This window comes from Aquarana catesbeiana, linkage group LG05 (assembly GCF_042186555.1).
Source record: "Aquarana catesbeiana isolate 2022-GZ linkage group LG05, ASM4218655v1, whole genome shotgun sequence".
Classification (NCBI taxonomy): Eukaryota; Metazoa; Chordata; class Amphibia; order Anura; family Ranidae; genus Aquarana; species Aquarana catesbeiana.
In genome coordinates, this window is record NC_133328.1 from 535,125,749 (window position 1) to 535,152,140 (window position 26,392).

A 26,392-nucleotide genomic window follows, 5' to 3' on the forward strand; every position below is an offset into this window, starting at 1 on the left:
GTTGCCTAAATTTTATTTTGTATGCTTGCTGAAATGATAGAATTCAAACTACATGGCCCTGTCTGCATGACAAAAGTCAATTTAATAATTGAAGGATCCGGGTGGAGAGTTATTGGCCAAACAGGGAGACTATATCCAGTCAGATGGAGCCACTCTTTGGGTATTGCAGTTGCTTAAATATAATAGCCGGCAGGGGTTGAATCCTTATCCACGCTGTTTGGTGGGAATAGGGGATGGGGGTCTATTGGATTTTTTTATTTTCCCCTCGATCAAACCATGGGCTGAATGAAGGAAATCTAGCCGTATATGGTTAGCTTTAAAAAAGCTATCAGATTTTTATCATCTGTGCCCACTGAGAAATTTTTCCTTCACTTTCTGTCTCAGAAATACAAAAAGACGTGAGAGGTAAATTCCATTGTGGCAGCCCACCTATTTTTTTGCAGTATATCTCTGAGGGAATTTATGAATGGGCTTCTCTTGGTGCAGTTCATGTCTCTATCTCGCTCATTAAGGCACTGTTATTCTCTGGATGTCCTATTTATTTAATTTACGTTATGGAGTAATATTTAATCAAAGAAAATCTTGATTTCCACACTCTATAGCCCACTATAAGCTATAAACATGGCAAAATGGAGCTCATGGGGAAAAAAAAAAAAAAAAAAAAAAAAAACAGTTTAGTGGTGGATCGGCCTTTAAAAGAAGTATGGCCAAAGCTTGTTTGGTCATACTTCTCATCTGGGTCACAGGAGTGCACTTACTTTTGCACTTCTGAGACCCAGAATCAGCTGACCATGGGCAAAAGTCCACTATCAGCTGACATCACAGTCGCTCTGGTCTCTGGATGTATCCAGACAATAATGTCATGATCCACCCAGTCGCCTGGATTGACAGCTGGCCCAGTTGCTCCTGCTGGTGGGGGACAACAGCAGCATCACAGCAATGCTGCAGCCATAGAGGATGAAACAGATCGGTCGAAAATTGTGTTTTCTGCATTTTGTCGCTAGAGAAAAAGTTGCGGATGATGGCGCCGAAAACGTGTGTTTTTCATAGGTCATGTGACTCAGAAACTGCATCAAAAACGTAACACGGGTGCGTTTTCAATGCATTTCAACGAGGAGGTGTGTTTTTTTTTTTTTTAACTGACCAAAAATGCAGCAATATTTTTAACACCACAATAAAATTGCACAGAACAGTGTGAAGACATACATAGGATTTAAAGTGGTCCATTTTTCTTGAGCTTTTCTTGCGCTAAAAGGTGCCAATAATGGCCGATCTTCATTTAATATCCATGATATAGATAGATAGATAGATAGATAGATAGATAGATAGATAGATAGATAGATAGATAGATAGATAGATAGATAGATAGATAGATAGATAAAATATATATATATATATATATATATATTTTATCTAATATTTTTTCTAACTGACATTTTCAGATAAGTGCATCCTGAATTTTCGGTTTCGGTACCAAAACTTCCTTTTGTTGCACCTCTAATAGAGAGGAGTACAGAAATTGTATATGCAAAAAAAAGAAGCAGCCTGCTCATATTGGGTAGAATCTATGAGAAGATGTACTACACTAATGGATTTCTATGCTGGTGTGTGGTTGGAGAGGTAGATTTTTCACACGTCCGCAGTTGGTAGAGGGTATAACCTACTAACTGGAGTGGCCTACTTTACAGCTAATGAGGTTGTTAATCCTAAACTGTCTGCTGTAGGTTTACAAGAGACCAAAATTTAAATAAACCAAAGGGAATAAAGACTCCTGGAAATTCTATCAAATGTGGAATAGAACTGCCTGTGCTAGTTTGCGTTCCCATATACAAAATCCGCAGTGTATTTCATATGCAATGAAAGCAATACCATGCTAAAAGCCTCTGATCTCAGACACACATACACGGAATCGGAGTAATCTTTTTTTTTTTATTTTTTAACTTTTGTTAAAACAAATCAAACAGATTACCACATTTTACAACAGCATACAGTACACATCTGATATTGGTTTTCATATCATGTGTACGCATGTGGATGTACAGATATTTATTACACAGATCACAGTGCTCGGCACCAACAGTCAGCTTTCACCTGCTTTTATCCCCTCATTCTGATGGCTGGAGCCATCTTTGTTCAGGCATCATTCATGGTCAGCATCTACTTCCTGGACTGAGATATTGGCTAAATACAGGTAAATTCTGGTGCCTGTGCAGTTTTTGGCTCTGTTCACACGTGTAGTTTAACACAGATCACCCCCCTGCTGCAACCTCTCACCTTGTGACTTGAACAAAGTTGAAATGCTGGAGATTTTCTCCTGCCTGCAGCAGACTGATGACATCTTCTGAGCCTCGGCAAAAGCATTTTACTGGAGCGCAAACTGTTTTTAAAGTGTATGTAAACCAAACACTGAACATCCCATTTGCCCCATTTTTGGCTGTTAAATAGAACTTTAAAAGTGTTTATTGATCTGTTTAAAATGTTCATAAAACACCTGTTAAATTGCCAGAAAGTCTTGTGAGCCTGTATACATGGGGGGTGATGAAGAGGAAGGTGGTGGTGGTGGGGGGGTGATAAAGAGGAAGGTGGTGGTGGTGGGGGGGTGATAAAGAGGAAGGTGGGGGGGGGGTGATAAAGAGCAAGGTGGGGGGGGGGTGATAAAGAGGAAGGTGGGGGGGGGTGATAAAGAGCAAGGTGGGGGGGTGATAAAGAGCAAGGGGGGGGGGTGATAAAGAGCAAGGTGGGGGGGGTGATAAAGAGCAAGGTGGGGGGGGGGTGATAAAGAGCAAGATGGGGGGGGGGGTGATAAAGAGCAAGGTGGGGGGGGTGATAAAGAGCAAGGTGGGGGGGGTGATAAAGAGCAAGGTGGGGGGGTGATAAAGAGCAAGGTGGGGGGGTGATAAAGAGCAAGGTGGGGGGGTGATAAAGAGCAAGGTGGGGGGGGTGATAAAGAGCAAGGTGGGGGGGGTGATAAAGAGCAAGGTGGGGGGGGTGATAAAGAGCAAGGTGGGGGGGTGATAAAGAGCAAGGTGGGGGGGGGGGGGTGATAAAGAGCAAGGTGGGGGGGTGATAAAGAGCAAGGTGGGGGGGGTGATAAAGAGCAAGGTGGGGGGGTGATAAAGAGCAAGGTGGGGGGGGTGATAAAGAGCAAGGTGGGGGGGTGATAAAGAGCAAGGTGGGGGGGGTGATAAAGAGCAAGGTGGGGGGGGTGATAAAGAGCAAGGTGGGCGGGGGTGATAAAGAGCAAGGTGGGGGGGGGGTGATAAAGAGCAAGGTGGGGGGTGATGATAAAGAGCAAGGTGGGGGGTGATGATAAAGAGCAAGGTGGGGGGGTGATGATAAAGAGCAAGGTGGGGGGGTGATGATAAAGAGCAAGGTGGGGGGGGTGATAAAGAGAAAGGTGGGGGGGTGATAAAGAGGAGGGTGGGGGGTGATAAAGAGGAAGGTGGGGGGGTGATGATAAAGAGCAAGGTGGGGGGGTGATGATAAAGAGCAAGGTGGGGGGGTGATGATAAAGAGCAAGGTGGGGGGGTGATGATAAAGAGCAAGGTGGGGGGGTGATGATAAAGAGCAAGGTGGGGGGGTGATGATAAAGAGCAAGGTGGGGGGGTGATGATAAAGAGCAAGGTGGGGGGGTGATGATAAAGAGCAAGGTGGGGGGGTGATGATAAAGAGCAAGGTGGGGGGTGATAAAGAGGAGGGTGGGGGGTGATAAAGAGGAGGGTGGGGGGGTGATAAAGAGGAGGGTGGGGGGGTGATGAAGAGGAAGGTGGGGGGGTGATGAAGAGGAAGGTGGGGGGGGTGATAAAGAGGAAGGTGGGGGGGGTGATAAAGAGGAAGGTGGGGGGGGTGATAAAGAGGAAGGTGGGGGGGGTGATAAAGAGGAAGGTGGGGGGGGTGATAAAGAGGAAGGTGGGGGGGGTGATAAAGAGGAAGGTGGGGGGGGGGTGATAAAGAGGAAGGTGGGGGGGGGGTGATAAAGAGGAAGGTGGGGGGGGGCACAGAGGGCTGTGTCCACAGTAATCCATTAGAAACTAAAACTGAACTCCAGATATCCCATTACTTGAAATTGTTGGTTTCCTTCACCAATAGATGTAAAGAGCTAGGAGCGCTGTATTAATCATTTATAGTGTCAGCTACATACAGTATACAGTGTTGTGTCGGGGCAGTGGGATGGAGACGTCCCATCCTTTCCCCAGAACACAACTGAGTCAGGCTGAGCAGGGCTCAGCCATTCATAGAAAGCCTTGTATTTTATGAATGAAGGCACGCGAATGACATCACATCTCCACCTTAGCCAATAAGAGGAAGTCTTGTATTCGTTTATAAAATACAAAAGACTCTTGTGAATGGCTCAGCAGCGCTCAGCCCAACTCAATTTTGTTCCCGGAACAGGAAGACCCAATACTGCTGCCAGAACCAGTGCTGTATACTGTATGTAGTGGATGGTATATGACGCCAACAGTATTTCTTGGTCAACAGTTATTTTTCTGTGTTTGCAATGTTTTATATCTTTCACTGCCAGACAGTTTTTTGCTTGCATGTTTAAAAATATATATTTTAGGCCTGAAGAGTACACAAAATTCCCAAATTATTATATATATAAGTAGACACCTTCGAGAATAAAATGGTGGTAGCTCCAATTATGTCATTTGACTTTTTTTTTTTTTTTTTTTTTATATGTAAACCAATCATAAGAAATATGGGAGAATCTATGGCTAAAACAGTTTCTCTGATTTCTAAAGTGGGGTACACACTAAGAAACCGTACGATCGTTCCTCAGACAAAACGGTTCACACAATTTTCCTATAGTGTGTATGAGCCAAGGCCCCTTTCACACGAGGCTGTCCCTATTTAACCATTCGCTTGCTCAGCAGGAATTGCTCCGTTGATCCCCACTGAGCCGGTGGATGACAAGTCCATCTCTGCACTCTGTGCAGGGACGGACCTGTCAGAGAGTCCGCTCTCCCCTATGGGGGGATCGGATGATTATGAAACGCCTGCCCGTTTTCATCCGATCCGATAGACGGATGGAAAATAGGGTTTCCATCCGTCTGGATTTTGCGGAGCGGAGCGGATGTCAGCGGACATCCTTCGCTGTATGCAGCGACTGTTCAGATCTGCCTAAAAAACTGACAGACGGATCAAGGGGCCTGTGCGGATGTATTGCTGACTTAAATAATTTCAGGAATGGACATTCAAAAGGTCAGAGACCAATCAGAAGCCCTTGCCTGCATTCTTTTCCAGATCAATGAATCAAAGTACTGAAGTAAGTCAGTAGAAAAGCCAAGCAAACATCATTTTCAGAAGTAGAGGTCAGAAATGCCAGTGTTTCTCCCAGGACAAGTTTTTATTAAAATACTGCAAGTAGCTAAATATTTTTTGGGGGGCTTCCAAAAAATGTCAGACTGAGGGACAGCAATGTGAGCTAGTCAGGATTTACTTTATTGAGCTCTGTCAATCAAATCCTTTTGTGCAGTTTCTGTGCATTGGGGGACCCATTTGAATGAATGGGCTGCCCTAACACAAAGCATGGTAATGTTCTTAAAAAAAAAATACAATGATGTGCATGCACTGCAGCATCACACAGATGTAAATCTAAGCACATTTGCAGTTTTTCCTCTTTACCAAGCAGACCCTTCTGAATCACAAGGCCACAAACTAAACAAGCAACTATGATGGGCACCCGCATGCTATTAATTTGCGTTTTAAAATTAAGAATCAATAAAAAGGTATCCTTATGGAGAAGATATAAATAATTAAATTAAGTAGAGTACAGTCCGCAACAACCAGTTCCCCAATCTATGAGATATTAAATAGTAAGTACATTTCATGAGCATACTAGGATTATGAAGACTTTATTATAAGTTTTTTTTTTTTCCCTGTAGACTGATTTACTCAGAAATTAGGCTTTCTGGAAAGGCTGAGAAAGTAAAAAAGAAAAATGAAACTTAAAATGCAGAAGTGAAAGCATGAGAAAATGCCATCAAGAAATGGAACTTGAATTAATGCCAATTACAGAAGCGGGCAATCAAACTTGCAGCGAGGTAACCAAAAGAAAACACTAAAGTGAATCATGACCACAAGGCACAAAGAGCAACTCTGGGTTAAAAAAAAAAAAGCTACATTTTAGTCAAAGCTGAGCTTCAGGCAAATATATAAGAACAAGAATTCATGCTGTGTATACCTTTATCTGAGAGAACTGTAGTTAAACATACATCTGGCATGACTGTGTAAGGCTGTCTGTCACCCTCTGTACAGTTTTACCTCTCTGTACATTTTTCTGGCCAATTTTTCCACTTATTTTTCAACAACAAAAAATTAAATCTATATTGTAAATAGAATTTAATAATTCATGAGAGACTTTCTGCTGCTCAAACTTTACGCTAAATTGGTAATCTTTTACTTTTCAAATAACTGTTTTTGTTCCCTTCTTTTTACCGTTCACTTTATCATTACAATGCCCCCGTATCAAACTAATCAAAACAAAGAGCAATTCATTTGGCATCTATCTTAATGACCATTCTTCCCACACAGCTCTCTGGGCTAAAAATAGTGCCTGTAAAGCACCTCCCCTACAGTCCCAGTGTGAGAGCCCGATTGCTTTCACACTGGGGCACTGCACTGGCAGGATGTTAAAAAAAGTCCTGCAAGCATCATCTTTGGGGCGGTGAAGGAGTGGTGTATACACCGCTTCCCACCACTCCTGCCCATTGAAATGAATGGGCACCACTGCCAAAGTTCCTGTAAAGCACTTCGGCAGCAGCGCTGCACAGGCACATTTAACCCTTTATTTGCCCGCTAGCGGGGGTTAAAAGGGTCCAGCTAGTGGCCGAATGGCACCACTAAAATGACGGTAAAGCGACTAAAAACTAGCTGCGTTTTACCGTTAACGCCCGTCCCGGCAGCTTTATGGTTTTGCACAGAGTGGACCCGATCCTTCTCTTCTCGGGTCCCTCTTCTGTGCCCCTGGCACCTCCCTCCTATTGAGTGCCTCCACAGCAAGCAGCTTACTATGGGGGCACCTGAACTGGAGTCGCAGCTCTCTGTGTCCATTCAGACATGGAGCCGTGACCCAGCACTGCCCCCTCTCTATCCTGATTGGCTGACTGACATCAGCAGGAGCCAATCATGCTGTGCTGTTGTCTTAGCCAATGAGGAGGGGAGTCCCTGGCAGCTGAGACACTCCTGCAACGTTGCTGGATAAAGATGGGCTCAGGTAGGTATTAGGGGGGCTGCTGCCTTTTACAATCCCTTTAATTAAGCAAGTAGAGCTTCAGGTAGTCATTTAGAAAATAAATACGGCATAGTGTTTGGTTGCTTTAGTAATTTAGCCAAGCAAAGAGACTGCAGCAGAATTTCTGTTAGGTCTAAATTAAACCCGGGCTTTGCCTTGACATTACCTCCTCTAACAGAAATCGGTTTCTTCTGCCTCTCTGTGCTCGGGTGAATTAGTAAAGAAACCAAGTGCTGGGCCACCTGAATTTCCAGTTTACTGACCAAGTTTGATGATGGGTTTCTGTTCACGTCAAACAGGTTTTGTATTCACCTACAAGTCTATAGGAATGCAAAACCTGCTTAAAGCAAGTCAAATACGGGTCAGAAGGAGGTCAACTGTGGCGGTCAATGAATTCAGAATGATCTCTGAAGTGTCTCCATTGCAAAGCTAGTAAAGACAACCCAATGGCGATTGACAAGCATAACTAGGGGCGTCTGGCATTTTTTTCCCTGCCTCTAAACTATGTGTCGATGCACATGTAGGCTTTTAGCAGCATTTCGTTTACGGAGAGTTTAGAGGCAGGAAAAAAAAAAACACTGCCAGTGTGTCCAGATGCAGCAGAGATCTTGGTAGAAAAAACGCATGGCGCGTCTAAACACTAGGCGCTCCAAATTAAACTTGCCATGCTGTTCTAGGCTGGGACAGATCTGCCTGCCAGTTGCAGTTTCATAGCCAATGAAATAAACTCCCAAACGCTGCTAAACTGGTTGGAAAGGTGAATTTTTAAGGCCATATTTTTTTTTTTTTTTTTTGTCAGGAGCAACGAGTTTACAATAAACCAGTGTGCATGGGGCCTAAATCTCACAAGTGTTGCTTCGTCAACTTATTACACTGCACCTAAAATCTCTGCTCCATTTTCACAGTCACTCCAAAGAACATGATTGGTGGGCTCAACAGAATAATGAACAGGATCTTTCTACATAGTTATTCTACAATTCCTATGCAAAGCAGCTACAAGAATTTGCAGCGTAATATACAACCAGGAAAGCTGGTCTGACGGGTACAGTTCAGTCAACAGCAATTTTCTAATGGGCACTACACCTAGAGCACTTTCCTTGGTTATTTTCTCACGCCAGCACTTATTACACCTCTTACCTTGCTCTTTGATCTGTCGAATCTGCTTCACAGTTTCCTTCAAGATTGCACATTTGTCGGGTTTAAAATTAAAGTTGTCAATATCGTTAAAATTAGCGAAAATCAGTTCAGCAAGCTCCTCAATGTATCGATTCTCCTGCTCACGGTTCCGCTTCTCTGTACTCCGCTTAGGGCTGAAAAGGACATTAATAAACATTTATTTATTAATAATGACAACACAGTTATTATTTGTCAATGCTGGTATGATATGTTACACAAAATATCTCACGCGAGGATTAACACTGAGGGAAGGGGCAGCATGACCATTATTTGGCTAGGAGTGTGACAGTGATAGTCTCCTCCTTATAAGAGAAGTTTTTTTTTGTGAATCATACTTACCCTAGGTGGATGCAGCATTGGTCCGACGCTCCATCTGTCCCTCGGCGCCTCCAATACTGAGAACCGAGCGATCGAATACCATTGATGGCTCAGTTCTCACAGCTCCCTGAACAGAGAGCCAGTGACTGTCAATTACCGCTGTCTGCTCAGCCCCCACCCTATACTCATTGAAGCACTGGGCTGTGGAGGGGACGGGAGCGGCCTGACTCAGGCTCTCAGTGGCTCGCTGAAAGGCTGAGCCAGGTGCCGGTCCAGGCATGTGGGTGGATCCCGCCTCCATTGTCCTGATCTTGCCAGATCCTGGACCGGCTCTGTGACTTCAGCCTACTATCTGTTTAAAACGGGTCACAGGAGTGCAACACAAACTGCATTCCTGTGATCCACAGGAGAAGTACAACCAAAGGAGCTGTGGCTGTACTTCTCCTTTAACTAGCATCATCAGGTGATTGGACAAGATAGAACACCTTGTCCCATCACTATTGTATTCCTGCTGGAGGTCCAAATGTCTATAAAAGCACTGGCTGGGAAAATATCTAAGCACATTCAGCTTGTGCCTACCTTAACCACAAACACCAATAAGAAATCTTTATTTTTATTTTAACTTTAATAAAATCTTACTGTTGAAGATTACAGAACAAGCCTGGTTGTTTTGTTCATTCTAACAAATGGTCAAACGTCTTCATAATGCAGACAGAGGCTATGAGAGATGTATCATGTTATAAAGATATATGCTGAATGATTAGCTTCAATGACAAGCTACAGGTTTTCAGAATCCCCATTATGCTGTAGTCTGAAAGTCTGGTTCATAAAGAGAAAACCTGCTCAGCTATTTACGATGCTGCGCAAGCACTTAAGCAGTCTTTTTGGCAGTGTAGTATGATTTATATGCTCTTATAGACACAGGTACTGAATTACAAAAGAGGTGTTAAGTGTCTCTGTCACTCATGGAAACTAGACTTCGCCTGCTTTTCCAATGCAGGTCAGAAATGAAAAGCAATCTGGTTGGCCATCACGAGCAGCGCCTTCTCTGTTCCCTCAATCTTACTAAACTCCGGACACAGCATTCACTATATCTGATCTGAAATGCAACCATTTTAGTAAATATAACTGCTAAATACCTTTTCTCATCAGCAATATATAGCAGTCTTGTGGCTTCTATCAGTGTCTGGTTAATGCTTGTGGGAGTTTTTATTCTCCCTTGACCGTCCTAATGAGGCTGCAAGACCCTTGACCCTCTGTCTGGACAGTGCTGATTGGCCCCATGCTGATCACATGCACCCTCCCAAGAAAAAAAAAAAAAAAAAAAAGAAAAAACTCTAGCAATACACACCAAACTGAGGGGGTAACAGTTTACCCCCAAAGCTCTGTACTATCTGGAGATGGATTAAGGACTGTGGAAGAAGGGGAGTATAAGAGAAAAAAGGCTCAAATAGCTTTTTTACACAGAGGATTAACCCCTTAGGTTCCACAGGGAGTACAACAAGCATGCTTTACTGCATATACAGACTAATTTTACTGTTGTGGTTTTAGTAAGACTTTAATAAGAAACCTTTTTATCAGTAGACAAAAGTTGTAGTCCTCAATGTCACCAAACATAAAATCACAGGCTTGTTTACACTTAAAATGAAAGCAAGGGCATAGTATTTTTAAAGATATAAAAGATCAGCTTATTGTAAAAAAAAACAAAAAAAAAAAAAAAACATACAAAAACAAATCAAAAACTTGGCCTAAAAGAAGCCCTCCCCCGCACCCACTTGACACTATATAAAAGCCACATAGTCCTCCATACCCAGAAGCACCCAGTATTTTCGGGAGCAGCTAAATTGAGGGCTGGGAGAACGAAGGGAAGGTATGTGGTGCTGGTGGGGCCACCATAATTATAATTATAGAAAACTGCATCGTATGAAGTGCGACAACTTTTCTTTCATAAAGAGTAACATTTTTGACACAAAATGCACATTGACTAACTGCTGAGCGATTAAAGCTGTAGTAAACAAGACAGTGGCATAGTGTGCATTGCATACTAGCACATTATGAAATACTTACCGTAGAACAAAGCCCTACAGTTGCGCGCTGTCACCGCTGACGGGGCTTCCACCTTCATCAAGTCTTCTTTCCGGGTTCGTGGGCTCTGACAGCTTGAATGGCTAAACCGCATTGATGTCACTCCTGGGCATGCGCGTAGGAGTCATGGCCATGGCACAGCTCTCTGAAGGAACATCAGAGCCATTTCTTCAGAGCGCACCTTTCTGGAGGTATTTACTTGTGAATAAGTCGGGGATGTCACTGGCGCATGTGCTCTAAAGGAATACCTGTCAAAGGATCTGGAGCTCACCAACCCGGAAGGAAGACCGGGTGAAGATGGAAGCCCTGTCAGTGGTGACAGTGTGCTTTTTTTTTTTTTTTTTTTTTTTTTTAAGGTAAGTTTCACATAATGTGCTAGTATGCCCTGCTGTGACAGCTAGCGGGGGATCTTCTCCCTCTGCTAGCTGTCACAACTTAAAAAAAACTCTGAATGGAAAACTACAAGTCCCGACAGCCTTTTTGGCTGTCAGCTTGTAGTTTTCAATTACCCAACGTGGCACTGTGGTAATTCATTGAGTCTTCCCGTTAGATTGCATCTGCCTGGCCGTACAATATATGGGCACACAGATACACTGACAGGTCTACAGGAGACCTGCATGGCACCAGCGATCTGTTGATCGCTGGTGGAATGCTACAGGCTCCAGAAACAAAAAATAATAAATGCTTTTTTATTATTTTTTTAAGATGAACTTAAGCAAAGAAATTCCAGTGGGAGCTCCATCTAGGGAATAATCCACAAATTTTTCAAACAACAAAACAATGGAAGACGATGTAACATCAAAAATGACATTAAGGTAAATCCCAAAACAAACCAAAATCATGTGGCTACCGAAAAAAATCATATTACTATACTTATCACCACATCAGACCCAAACACCTGCACACAATTACATTTACGAAATGACAACGGCTACAACAAAGGCTGTTATCACATTAGATGATTAAAACAAACAAAAAACGATGGATGCAACCAAGCCTGTGCACGCTGCGAGAGGCTTGTCTAATCCTGGACTGGAGGAACACACATTTGTGGTGCAGTCATGTCTAATGTAGATCTCTCACTTGATGCTAGAATTTATTCTTCATCAAAGAAGAAATCACTGCTATTTTTTGCTGAACATAAGGCCCTTGCTCCATTCTGGCTCCAGATGTGGGATTTGTACAGACCATTGCCTTTAACACATTATGCTAGCAGAAGAACACAATTTCCATTGGGAACGAGACAACGCGCCAAAAAATTAACAAAAAAGCTTCTGGAAACCACACCATTTGTCAAGACTGAGCCGGTACACTGGCTGATATATGGCTACTAACCTTCTCCAGACATCTCCATACTTTCTGTAAATTATAGAAGAGTATTTATCTCAAACTTTCAGATTTTACAGGGGGATTTCCAAATCCACAGAGAACAACAACTGATCATAGGAGAAAACGTCTGTCCTCTCCTTTCTATGAACTATGGCAGAAAAGACAGCTTGGAACCTCACCGACGTGTGTGGAGCCAAACAACGATTCCAGGTTTGAATCGCTGTGGTCTGACTTGTGTCGGAATCTGTTGTAGAGCAACTTGGGACAATTAGGAGAGCGGGTTTTTATGGATATAGTTATCATCACATGCACACAGAGCTACTATTGGGGAGGCAGAACCTACTTGCATCCTAAAAATCACCCTGTGTACATGTCTGCTTGGGATTAACAGGATTGGCCCCTTTCACACTACTAGCACAGCGGTAAAGCGCTGCTAGTTTTAATGGCACTTTTCACCCTGCTAGTGGCCGAGGAAAGGGTTAAAAGTGCATGCAAAGTGGGGCTTTGGCAGTGCTGCCTATTGATTTCAATGGCAGGGGCGCTGTATACACTGCTCCTTCACCACCCCAAAGACGCTGCTTGTAGGACTTTTTTTTTTTCGGTCCTGCAAACGCACATCCCCAGTGTGAAAGCACTCGGGCTTTCACACTATTTTTAGCCCTAAAGCACCTGAAAAACGCCTCAGTGTAAAAGGGGTCTTATTAAGGCTGCATTCGCACCTGGGCGCTTGATGTGGGCATCGTGATTCTTGCCCGCGATTTTAAAACGCTTTGCTAAAATGACAACGTGAATTTCAGATGCCATTCATTTTAATGGCACCTAAAAATGTGGTGCAGCTTTGCCGTGATAAATCACACTGCAATTGCGTCAAGCCGCACTGTACATAGCTTATCGCCCAAAAGAAGCGTCTCATCCTATTTTGGGCGACAAGCTTCACTACGATTGCGCAGCAGAACCGCACAGCGTTTTAGGTGCCGTTAACACCTGGCTGCATTCACACCTGAGCACAGCGACTTTCAGCCATTTTTATTTGAGAGTTTTTGAGCATTTTTGGAAGTTTACTAAAATTTTACAGATTTCAGGCGTTTTTGTTTAGCTTATAGAAAGTACTAGGGGAAAGAGCGGTGGAAGAGAGCTGCTGTTTAAGCAGAAAACGTGTGACAAAACGCTTGGAAAACGGTGTCGCACTTTCAGGTGTTCCCACTGAAGTCTATGGGGCCCAATCTGCCAAAAAGCAGCCCATGCATTTTTGTTGAGCAACACGCGGTTTGCTTCAGACGACAGAACGCTCAGATGTGAACAGGGGCCATTGAAATTAAAGGGATTTGGCTTGTTGAGCGTTTTTGGCCAATGTTCACATTGGCGCGATTTGACATGTCAAATCGCAGCCTACTGGTTTGCGGCGCTGCACCGATTTCCAAAAGCAGTTCCTGCACTATTTTTGGCGACTTTGGGGGCGAGTTCAAAAGACATCTGTGCATGAACCTGCACAGATGTCTTTTAAATCGCCCCCGAACTCATACTGAAATGTGGGTTTAAAATTGTGTGAGTTCAGTTGAATTTGCGCAATTTCAAACCCGTGTTCAGTGTGAACGTACCCTTAAATCTACAAGTTCACACAGAAAATCGCTCAGGTGTGAACGGAGCTCAACATACACAGTGTGCTTGCGTTAACACAGTTCCAAATTGCATTACAAGTCACACCCCATTGTCGGCAATGAAAATCGGAGGTACAAATCGCACTGATTTGTGGCTTTGAAATCGCGCTCAAGTAGCGCAATTTCAAGGCAGCACCAGTATGAACCAGGGCTAAATCCCAGTAGAACAGTCTTCCTCCTTTTTGCAAGGGTTAACGGCCCATTTTACTTAGGGAATGATGATCAGGTGCTGTAACATGGGTCCGGTGAAGCTGGTTCTTTTCCCTGGCTGACCAGTCACTCCTCTCAGGTGACATCCCATACAATGCAAGACCAGCAGTCCTACAATGAGATCATTACGTGAGATCACCAAGGGCCCACCCACAACATTGGACAGCACTGGCTTCCAGGGGAGCAAGGAATAAGGCAAGTATATCAGCTTATTCATTACCCCCTAGGCAAAACAGGCAGCTCATACACCGAGGACGACTCACTGCAAGTGTAAAGTTTATTATTCCCCAGCTCTTGTCCTGCTAGTCTACTTATTTTCCCAAGGTCTCTGAATGCAAGATTGTGAAGATGCAAATGCTGTTGTGCTCCTGTTCTTTTAATAATGTGCGTGGGAAGAACAAACCCTTCATTCAGCTTTTCACTATTGTTTATAACCCCACTGGAAAGTGCTCCTCATTTCCAGTTCAATGACAACACTCTACAAGAGGTACAAAGCAATACAAACCCGCCACATTCCAGCCACATTCTACACTAGCTCAGAAAAAAAGTTGGAGTTCTACCTTAAACTGTATTGTCAAACAAACTTGCCGCGGGACTGTTCACAGAGTGGATCGTGCATGCGCAGTGGAGAGCTGGCTGTGAAGCCGCAGGGAGTCAGAGCCCGCTTCCACCAGTAAACATGGCAACTCAAAGATCGGCAAAGAACCGGCCCAGGTGAGGACAGCGCTGGATCCCTGGACTAGTAAGGGTCTCTTTATTAACAGTATCTGTAGCCGCTGACTTTTCATTTTTGAAAAGGAAACAGCTTTAACATGGTTGGGTTTGCCTTATTTTGTATAGGCATACAGAACCTTTTATTTTTTTTTTTTAAAGCCCAACTACCTTTTTAAATTCTGGGTAACTCAGGGATAAAATAATGTCTGCCAGCTGTTTGTAGTCTGTCACGTTGTGAAACAGGAGAGAAAATGAGAAGTGCTGTTGTCAAAGGGACAGGAAGTCAGACAGTAACAATAATCTGACAGATGTTCTAACCCTTCAATATTTTACTGAGAAAAAAGGTTCTGTGTTGCAGTTTGTGTCACCACTAGAGAAACTTCCCATCACTTACAGCATCACAAAGAAGTGAGAAAATCTGCACAACAGAGAAGACCGCAACAAAAATATGACTACGGCGATGGTTTGTTGTGGAATTTTCTTGTAGATTCCTGGCTTTTAAGTAGATGTGATCAGGGCCCAATCACTCCACTATGCAGAGACGCCTGATGTCTCCGTAAAGAGAACCTGTCATCTGTACTATGACATCACACAGGGGGGGACTTACAACCTTTGGGATAGCAATACAATCAAGTAAAAAAAATAAAAACAAGAATGGATTGAAAAAAATAACAAAATAAATTTAAAACTCTTTTTAAGAACCCCGGGCCCCACTGAACTTGCACACACATAAAGGTATTACTGCGCACATGAGAAAATTCTAGGATCATTTAAAGTGGCTGTAAACTCTTACATATACCCAGTGAAGTGACTGTCCTCACAGATACACAAAGATGAAACAAATCCCCCTATAATGTTGTACCCATTTATCTGCAGCCCTTTCTTCTATAAACCAGTTCAAAGTGATGAATTTTAAAGCTTGTCTGAGAGTTCAGAAAAAGGGGCATAGAGCTGAGGTTACACAGAGCTCAGCGAGGAGACCTCTGTAGAGCTGAGGTTGTCAATCTGCTGGAGGTCCCTCCCCGTCACCATTTTTCTCTTGTTATCAGTGAAACGTGTCAGAAGTGATTCATGCCGATAGCAGAGGAACGAAGCACCAGACAAAAAGTGACACTAAAGCCTCGTACACGCTAGTGTTTTTTTTTTTTTTTGTTCAACCCAGCCAGGCTTTACAAAAAAAACAAAAAAAAAAAAAACTGACAGCTCAGGAGGAGCCGCTGTACTAACTATCCAACGTTAGTACAGCGATCTGCCCTGCTGGGCTATTGTGTTCTGACATGGGGACACCCACTCCCCCGCCAGAACACTCTGGTCAGCGCTCTGATCGGAAATAGATTGGCAGACCTTTCTCGGTCATGCCCCTTCGACAGAGGCTGGACCGACTGCAGTACACAATGGTCGGACGGTTTCTACTGAACCAGCTGATGCAGCTCGACATTCGGCCCGTGTGTACTGGGCTTTAGTGCTCTTAATTAAAGACAAGTACAGTGCCTTGAAAAAGTATTCATACCCCTTGAAATTTTCCACATTTTGTTATGTTACAACCAAAAAAACAAATGTATTTAATTGGGATTTTATGCGATAGACCAACACAAAGGGGTACATAATTGTGAAGAGGAAATACAGGGCAATCTTAGAAGAAAACCTGTTAGAGTCTGCAAAAGACTTGAGACTGGGGCTGAGGTTCACTTTCCAGCAGGACAAGGACACTAAACATACAGCTAGCGCTTAGAGCTGCACGATTCTGGGAAAAATGAGAATCGCGATTCTTTTGCTTAGACTAAAGATCACGATTCTCTCACGATTCTTTAAAATGGTTAATTTAAAAAAGAAAAATCAGCTGTAGATGGCACATGCGCAATCAACACGCCGCTTGCTCCCGATGATCGGGGCTGGTTATTCATTTAATACAGCAAGGGGCGGATAACCAGCCTCGAGCATCGGGAGCAGGCGGCGTGTTGATTGCGATTGCGCAGTCCAGGCCGGGCACTATGCTCTCTGCTGACTGACGTTCCACGCTGGTTCCGGCGGCTTCTCCTCCGGTCCCGGCTACATCACGGGGACACCAGCAAGAATCGCAATAATCCTAAATCATCCAAAAGTAACTTGGTCAGTAATTTCAGCGTGTGCTGTCTGCATGTTGGTTACAGATTGAGTGATGGTAGTTGCCTCAGATTCTAGCGTGGTGACCTGTGTTGTAACATCTACTACTTCCTGCTTAAGCCCAGCCAGCTCCCCCCTGACAGCCATCTCTACACGAGAGGCCAGTGATTCAAAGTCCTCTCTGGTGGGGAGTTTTTGTAAGAATGCCCAAATAGTCTGCTCAGTGAGCTGCCCAGTAAAAGACCCCTGCTGGGGTGTCACACTGTGTGATGTACTCACTGTGACCGGAGATGTGACATCAGGGTTCAGAACGTGTCTTTCTGTCCCACACCAGTGCTGAGAGAAGCTGGGTCCAGGTAAATCAGCTTGCATGGACATTGAATAGTGGCATATGCAGGGAGCAGCGCTCATCATTGTCTGGGCTAATGTGCGGTGTGAGGGAGAGAGAGCGAGGCAGGCAGGGGGAGAGATCAATGGGTGGTTAGAACGGCGGCATATCGTTGCCTGAGCCATCCGTTTCTCTCTCCAGGTCTGCAGCCAACAGTCTGAGTGCAGTCCTCGTGGTAGCAGCCGGCGTGATCTTGGACGTGTCTGGGGTAGAAGCTGCGGACCTACGGGGACCAGGAAACGCTCCATCTAACCAGCGGGACCTCTCTTGCAGCAGTCAGCCTTCAATGCTACCCGGGTAAGGATAATGTTAGGTATTTCTACCGTGGAGGGCTGCTGGAGAGCCGCGGACCGGGAGCTCAGTAGAAACACAGCCTCACACTTCCATGCTGAGACCACGCCCCCCAAGAATCGCGGTAATCCTGGCGGGAGATCGCAGGGGGGGTGAATCGAGATCACGATTCTCTATACAATTAATCGTGCAGCTCTACTAGCGCTACAATGGATTTGTTTACATCAAAAGAATATTCATGTGTTAGAATGGCCCAGTCAAAGTCCAGACCTAAATCCAATTGAGAATCTGTGGCAAGACTTGAAAATTGCTGTTCACAGACACTCCCCATCCAATCTGACAGAGCTAGAGCTATTTAGCAAAGAAGAATGGGCAAAAATGTCACTCTTTAGAAGTGCAAAGCTGGTAGAGACATCCTTAAAAAGACTTGCAGCTGTAATTGCAGTGAAAGGAGGTTCTACAAAGTATTGACTCAGGGGGGCTGAATACAAATGCACGACACACTCTTCAGATATATTTGTAAAAAAAAAAAAAAAAAAATTGAAAATCCATTTATCATTTTCTATCCACTTTACAATTATGCACTACTTTGTTTCGGTCTATCAAAAAATCCCAATAAAATACACTTACGTTTTTGGTTGTAACACGACAAAATATGAACATTTCAAGGGGTATGAATACTTTTTCAAGGCTCTGTACACATTATATAGGGATATGCTTTGTTCATATTTCAGGTCTGAGGTTTACAACCACTTTAAAATTAACTCACATTTGATAAACTGTACAGGTTTTAAAGCATTGCCCATGTGAAATTTGGCCTATCATAGTATGTTGCTGTTCCTCAAGCAATTTGGAGGCTTGACATATTTGACATCTATTTATTCAACACAATCTCATCTTTTATATTCTATGAAAAAAAAAAAGTTGGGGATTATAATGTCTTTTGTGCACTAAAATACATTTTTTTTTTGCTAACATTTTTTTTACTGAAAATATAGGTATGATAAACAGTTGTGCAAATATCATGGGAAGAAAAAAATTGCAACCACCATCTTTTTATTCTACACGTTCTCTACTTTCAGAATATATGTAATGTTTTGCGTGTCATAAGTATTCTTCAGGCCAAAAATACATATTTTAGGCATGCATGTAAAGAAAAAAATGTGGTGCAGCGGCAAAAGGGTTAAGCTGAAAAAATCCAGTAAGTTTACTTTTGATGTATTATTACGATACTTTTTACTCCCATATATATCAAGATCCCAGCAACTCTAGCTGCCAAATGAATGCGTCATGGACCTTGTAATCATTAGCTTAATGACTAAGAGGGCAAGGCCAACACTTTAACTCTGTTTTATTAAAGGTACCTTATAGGGCTACAGAAGTAAGCAGAGCAGCATCCCTGCCATAACACCCATAGAGAATTAACAAGCTTTAATAAAAGATCCCTTCACAAAAAGCTGAGGGCAAGACAGCTAATGTTTAAAGCACACAAAACACATTACCAATACCTGGTGATGCAAAATTAGGGTATAGGATGGACCCATAGTTTTCTAGCCAATAGACTTTAAAACATGGTACAAGTTTACCCTAGAGCAGTGATTCTCAACCCTTCTAGTGCCGTGACCCCTCGATATAATTTCCCAAGTTGTGGGGACCCCTAACAGAAAAAATATTTTTGCAGCGTGGGTTGTCAGCACTCAAGGTAAGACAAGTCATTTGCACACCTAACCCACAGATATTTAGCGCTTCCTGAGTCCCTTCCACTCATACAGTATTGAAACCCCTTATGGTACATTTTAGGATGTACCACTCTTTCTCTTTGTTCTCCTTTCTGTCCCCTTTATCTCTCTCTATCTTAATTTCTTGTTTTTTCACCCTATCCCTCTCTCTAGCCTTCTTTCTTGTTCTTTTTCTTATTCTTTCTCTCCCTTTTTCTTTGTCCCTCCCCTCTTTTCCTCTCCCTTCCATGTATTCTCTATTTTTATTCCTTCTCATACTCCTTGGAGGGGGGGAGAGGAGAATAGGATGAGTGGCAGGGCTGGTGGGGGGTGGGATCAGTGGCAATGCTGGGGGGAGTTCTGATCAGCCAAATTGGGTGCTCTTGATCAAGGTCATCTGCTGATCTGAGAACTGTAGTGGGGACTTTTAATGGCAACTATAATCACAGGTAGTGTTACTCACTGTGTATCCAGCTTTGTGGTGTCTCGCAGCAGTGACATCTATGCAGAAATCAGGAGATGGGGTCTCCTTTAGCCCCTCCCACTTCACATTCCTCACCAGTCAGCTGACCTCTAGTCTCTGCCCCCCAGCCATGCCATGAACTGAATGGGCAGCTGCGAAGAGGCTGAGTGGGCGGCCACAGGCTCCAGGGACAGCCCTACTGAGTGGCCACGAAAAGGATGGGAAGAGTGGTGCAGGATTCAGAAACAGCCCAGGATTCGGTGACCCCTGGCAAATCGTCATTCGACCCCCAGGTTGAGAACCACTGCCCTAGAGCCTCCAAGCTGCGGCCCGAGGGCTAAACATGGCCCTTTACTTGCCTTTATATGGCCCTTGGGGAACTATTCCACTGACACCCATGACGGAGCACTATTCTTCTCATTGTGAAACAATGGGGCACTATTCCCCCTCATTAAAACCAATGAAGGGGCATTGATGGTGGGGCATTTTCTACGTGTGGCCACAGTCCGGCCCCCCTAAAGCCTTAAGGACAGTAACATTGGCCCTTTGCTTAGAAAGTTTGGAGACTGCTGCCCTACAGTATGTCTGGTATAACTTTTCTAGCTATGCTATCTTGGGATTCCATATTTTCAGAATTCCATATTATAGACAAATTCCAGCTTTAGTGGCTCTTTGTATGTTAACTGTAACACAAGGTAAAAAAGTTAAATGATCAAGACAGGTTAGAAAAAGAGCAGATATTTCACCAGGAACAATGGGCAGAGAGGCATATGCCTATACTCATACAAGAGATTTGAATTGATCAATCATGCATCAGACCCATGCCTGTCATTCTTAATGAGACGTCATCCTAATAATCACGTATGTTTACATCAAAATACTAGGAAAAGAAAAATAATTTCATTATAGGGATTGTTAAGAGATTTAACATAAGAGGCAGCAACGCTAAATGAGTAGCAGGGCTAATTTCTTTTAGTCATGTGAGCAATTCTTCTTTCCTTGCATGGGCTTAATGGCAGTGTGTAAGATAATAAGATACTGTGAGCGGATTACCACTCTAACGCCACATGCTGGATTTCAGCGCTAAAACAATGTTTCTAGTCTTCAATCCTAAACAAAATATGTATCTGAATCACACAAGACAGTCACAAGATTGTGTTATTCAGAGGGCCTGGTCCCTTCCTCCCATACCCCCCCCCCCCCCCCCCCCGCAATGAAATGTACATATTTCATAGCTTAGCAGGAACTAGCGCACATCACACTCCCGGCTGCCATGTTTGCATCTCCCTGAATACAGCCATAGATGTTCTGACACCCCTACAGTGATAAAAAGGAACAAAACTGTGGCAAAGAATAATAGGCTAAACTACAAGAACATTATAAATGTCATGATCCTAAAGGATTTAACCACTTGCTTGCAGTCACCTCATTTGCAGCACAGTGAGGTCACAGTGGTGCAGTGGTGAAGGGGTTAATTTGCAGAAAAGCATGTAATCAAACACGCCTGTGCTGTTTAATCCCCATGCATTAGAGCAGTCCAGTATAAATGGAATTATGGTAAAGCTACAGAAGAAATCCTCAAAAGGAGAAGTACAGCCAAAGCTTGTTTGGCTGTACTTCTCCTGTGGATCACAGGAGTGCAGTTCGTTTTGCACTCCTTTGACCCGTTTTGAGCAGATTGGGGACAGAAAGCCGTGTCACCGCAGCAATGGAAGTCGGGATCCGTCAGGTGCCTGGACTGACACCCGGCTCAGCCTCTCAGTGAGCCGCTGAGAGCCTGACCCGGCCACTCTGCCCCTCCACAATTTAGCGCTCCAGTGAGCAAGGAGGCAGCAGAGTGGAGAGCTGCTAACTGACCGTCTGCAGCTCTCTGCTCTATTCATGTGTTAACTAGTAAGACTATAGAGTTGATTCATTAAAACTGGAGAGTGCAAAATCAGTTGTCCATGGTAGCCAATCAGCTTCTAACTTCAACTTGCTCAATTAAGCTGTGACAATAAAACCTTGAAGCCGATCGATTTCTATGCAGAGCTACACCAAGTTTTGACCTCTCTAGTTTTAGTAAATCAACCGCTATATATCCCTAGTGCAGTATTAAAGCATTACGACCTTTTCTGAGCACCAAGCTCTGCCCCATGTGCAAAAAAATGGGGAGTTGTGTGGCCATCTCCATAATGTGCCATAGCTGCCAGGGATGGGACCAGGGCAGAGGTACATAGTACTTTACAGCTTTGATTTCAGAGATCAGCTTCCACACTACTAGCAACCTCTTCAGCATCAGAAATGGAGGAAAACATTGATGATGGGTTATCATTTTAGAGATTTAAAAACTAAATTTTCTTTTAAGCAATTTTATTGTTGTAAGAGCAAGTATAAACTCCTCAAATAATTGCTAATGGCACCCCAAAATGCAAATGGATGTTATCGCGAGTTGTAAAAAAAATTGTGGTAAACTTTATGTCCAAAAAAGATGCAGGAGCTTCTTTGGTGTGTTTGACGCTCATATTCAAATAAATGGGCTGCCCTATGCATTTATTATTATTATTATACGAGATTTATACAGCGCCAGCAGTTTATGCAGCGCTTTACAATGTATAAGGGGGACAACACAATTACAGTACAGTTCAATACAAAAGGTACAGGAGGGCCCTGTTTGTAGAGCTTACATTCTAAACGGAGGGGCTGGTGGTACAAACGGTAATAGCTGCAAAGAATGATTTGATGGGGGTGGCTCAGGGACAGTTATGTGGGTGTGGGATAGGCTTCCCTGAATAAATGAGTTTTCAGGGATCTTCTAAAAGGTGGACAGGGTAGGGGCTGATCGGACATACTGGGGCAGGGAATTCCAGAGGATGGGAGAGGCTCTGGAGAAGTCCTGAAGGTGGGCATGGGAGGAGGTAACAAGGGAGCTAGAGAGCAGGAGGTCCTGGGAGGAGCGGAGGGGGCGATTTGGGCGATATCTGCAGATGAGGTTGGTGATGTAGATGGGGGCGATGTTGTGAATGGCCTTGTATGTTATTGTTAGCATTTTGAATTTTACACAGTGGGGTAGGGGAAGCCAGTGAAGGAATTGGCAGAGAGGAGCAGCAGTCACGGATCGATTAGTGAGGTGTATTAGTCTAGCAGCAGCATTCATAATAGACTGAAGGGGGGATAGCCTGCTTAAGGGTAGGTCATTAAGGAGAGAGTTGCAGTAGTCGAGGTGGGAAATAATCAAGGAGTGAATAAGTTGCTTTGTGGTGTCATTAGTCAGGAAGGGTCGAATTCTGGAGATGTTGCAGAGGTTAAGGCGGCAGGATTTAGCCAGTGATTGGATATGGGGGCTGAAGGAGAGGTCAGAGGTCAAGGATTACACCCAGGACCCTGGCATGTGTGGAGGGACCAATGGTTGTGTTGTTGATATTAATGGTGAAGTGACAGGAGGGGGACCGTGAAGGAGGAAATATAACAAGCTAAGTTTTAGAAAGACTAAGTTTGAGGAAGTGGTGTGACATCCATACCGATATGTCATTCAGCAAGTTTGAGATCCGTGAGGAGATAGAGGGGGTGAGTTGAGGAGTGGAGAGATAGATCTGTGTGTCATCGGCATAGAGGTGGTATTGGAAGCCATGGGAGGTTATCAACTGGCCCAGGGAAGAGGTATAGAGCGAGAAAAGGAGAGGCCCAAGGACAGAGCCTTGGGGTACCCCAACAGAAAGAGGAAGGGGAGCGGAGGAGATGGAGTTGTAAGTGACACTGAAAGTGCGCTGAGATAGGTAGGAGGAGAACCAAGATAATGCAGAATCACGGAGGCCAAGGGAGTGTAATTTGGTGAGGAGCAGCAGGTGGTCAACTGTGTCAAAGGCAAATTCAAATAAATGGGCTGCCCTATGCATGACGCACAGTCACTTGACACAGCAGTGTGAATGGATCATTACCCTGTGTAAGGACATACCATGAATTCAAGCACCAAACTCTGCATGAGCATATTAAGATTAAAGTCGGTCATTCAAAAATTCATTAAAAAAAAGTTTGTCTTCATAACATTTATGTGACTTTCCTGTCAGTGGGGTCAAATTGATTGTTTTTGGGCATAGTAATGAGAAAATTAGAAGGCGGAGGAAAAGAGAACTCCTGTTGAACAAAATAAAAATGTAACTTAATGCGTAGCGGCTAAGTGGTTAGCAATTCCACCTAGCGGCACTGAGGGTCATCAGGTCTAATCCCAACTACAGCACTACCTGCATAGAGTTTGCATGTTGTCCCTGTGCCTGCATGGGTTTCCTCCGGGTACTCCGGTTTTCTTACACAATCCAAAGACATGCTGGTAAGTTAAATGGCTCCTAATATGTATGAATGTGAGTTAGGGACCTTAGATTGTAAGCTCCTTGAGGGCATGGACTGATGTGAATGTACAATATATATGTAAAGCGCTGCGTAAATGGATGGCACTATATAAGTACCCATAATACATAAATAAATTGTGGTTAGGGCCTCATGCACACTGGACGTTAAAATAACGTTATAAAAATGCCAGTAGCTTTGCAGTGAGTTTAACATTCTTTAAATAGCGTTTATTAGCGTTTTTCCGTGTTAGTGTTTTTTTATCGTTACTTTTTTTTTTCTTGAATGGATCAAAAACGTTTAAAAAAAAAAAATTCTGGCGAGCAAGGATTTTTGAGCGTTTATCTGTGTTTATCAGCGTTTGACATTGGACCGTTTTTACAGCTGAAAAACTCTCAGAAGCCACTAGTTTTGTTTTTTTTTAAAGCCAAAAAATGCCCCAGCCAAAAACTGCTGATAACAGCCTATGTGTGCATGGACACATAGGATAACATGATAGGGAGTTTATTGACTGTAGAAAAAAAAAAACGCCTGAAGCCAAAAACAGCTGCTGAAAAAAAAAGTCCAAAAAAACGTCCAGTGTGCATGAGGCCTTACAGTCAAGAGAAATCATACAAAAAAAAAACCCCTAAATAAATAAATACATCTGGGACTTCATTCAGGTAGCAAGTTTAGATAAAACTTTGATGGCAAAATGGAATGCTCTGCAGAACGATTTTTCAGAATTTTGGGATGAACAGTCAAATAAAATTCTTCTGGTGTATGGATGGCCAGCTTTAGTCATACAACTGTCAAATTCCAAAGCTTCTACTGCCCTGTAATGTTCTGGGATTTGAATGCTGAACGGAGAGGGTGGGACTTGAAATTACACAGACTGAGGAACAATGTACAGTCTGGGCCTAAAATTCAGCAAAACTAAGTTACCCACATCTTTTTAAGTCATACAGGTGCCTAATAGAACGGGTGTTGATGATAGTTTGACCAGCGAGATATACAGGGCAATCCGCTGAAAAAGATCAAGAACCCCTGCAGTATACATATTTTGGGGCTGAAGACGTGCTCAACAACTGGGGAACTAGAATTGACAAAAAGAGCTAGCGGTGCTAGTATTGGTATCATGACAGGTTCACTTTAAAAGTTTATGATGATTCTTGAGCTATCTTAAAATTGCCTGATCCAGAGCTTGTGTTCCCCTAAAAAAATAAATAAAATAGCTGTTTGCTGTCAATGGATGTCCATGCTGCCTGCTGGTGCTTGCTGCATCCTAAACTGGAGCAGATTCCACAAGGCTTTGTCTCGGCCACTGATAATTATCCAGTATATTTTTCTCATGCTATCATCTTACATTTGTATTTGTAGATGTAGGTTAAAATTACACTCGTGTGAAAACCAAATTAAGTCACAAAAACTGCTCCGAGTCGGATTAAAGAGTAATTATATCCGAGGTTTATAAAGCGGAGTACCAACCAAAAGTGAAGACTTAGCTTTGAACGGAACCTCCAGATAAACCTGTACACAATTGAAATGCATGTAAGGTTTGCTGTATTAAAAAGAGCACAAGCATGTTTGCCTCATACCTCACCTCCATGCTGCAGCTGACCCACATCTGCCCTACGACTGAGAACGGAGTGATCACATGACCACTGAGCACTCAATTCTCTGTCTGCTCCAAGCAGAGACCATCGGTCATCTTCCACCTTCCCAGCCTGAGTGCTCGAGGAGCAGAGCGAAGAGCAGCGACAGTCATTGTGCTCCCACTAGAGGGCCAGGCTGGGGAGGGGGCAGATGCGGCTGGCTCCAGATCTTAACTGTGCGCTAAAAGGCCCTAGTATGTGTGTATGTATGATTGGGAGTTTGGAACCTTAGATTGTAAGCACCTTGAGAGCAGGGACTGATGTGAATGTATAAAAAAATATATAAAACCACTGTGTAAATTGATGGTGCTATACAAGTACATGTAATAAAAATACAATAAGAGGTTTTTAACCACTTGACCTTCAGCTTTACCCCTCTTCCTGACCAGGCCATTTTTTGCAATATGGTACGGTTTTTACTTTAACTGACAACTGTGTGGTCGAGCAACGCTGAACCCAAAAAAAAGAAAATGATTTACTTTTTTCCTACAAACAGAGCTTTCTTTTGTTGGTATTCGATCACCTCCGCGTTTATTTTTTGCACTATTAACAAAAAAAAAAAGACCGATAATTTTGAAAAAAAAATGTAATAGCGGCAATGAGCGACTTATAGCGGGAATGCGATGCTGCAGTGGACAATTTGTCCGACAGTAACATTATTGCAGTGATCCGTACTAAAAAATATGCACTGACGCTGTACTAATAGACACTGGCTGGAAAGGGTTAACATCCAGGGCGATCAAAGGGT

At 43.5% G+C, this 26,392-nt stretch overlaps 1 protein-coding gene across 1 annotated transcript in view; it reads right to left on the reverse strand.

The window, feature by feature from the left end:
- NCOA2 (nuclear receptor coactivator 2) overlaps nt 1-26,392 on the reverse strand; it is a gene marked incomplete in the record, with an annotated part of 371,591 nt that overhangs the window by 100,375 nt on the left and 244,824 nt on the right. The window contains 1 exon segment of the mRNA XM_073631781.1: nt 8,372-8,544. Coding sequence (XP_073487882.1) covers nt 8,372-8,544 — 173 coding nt within the window.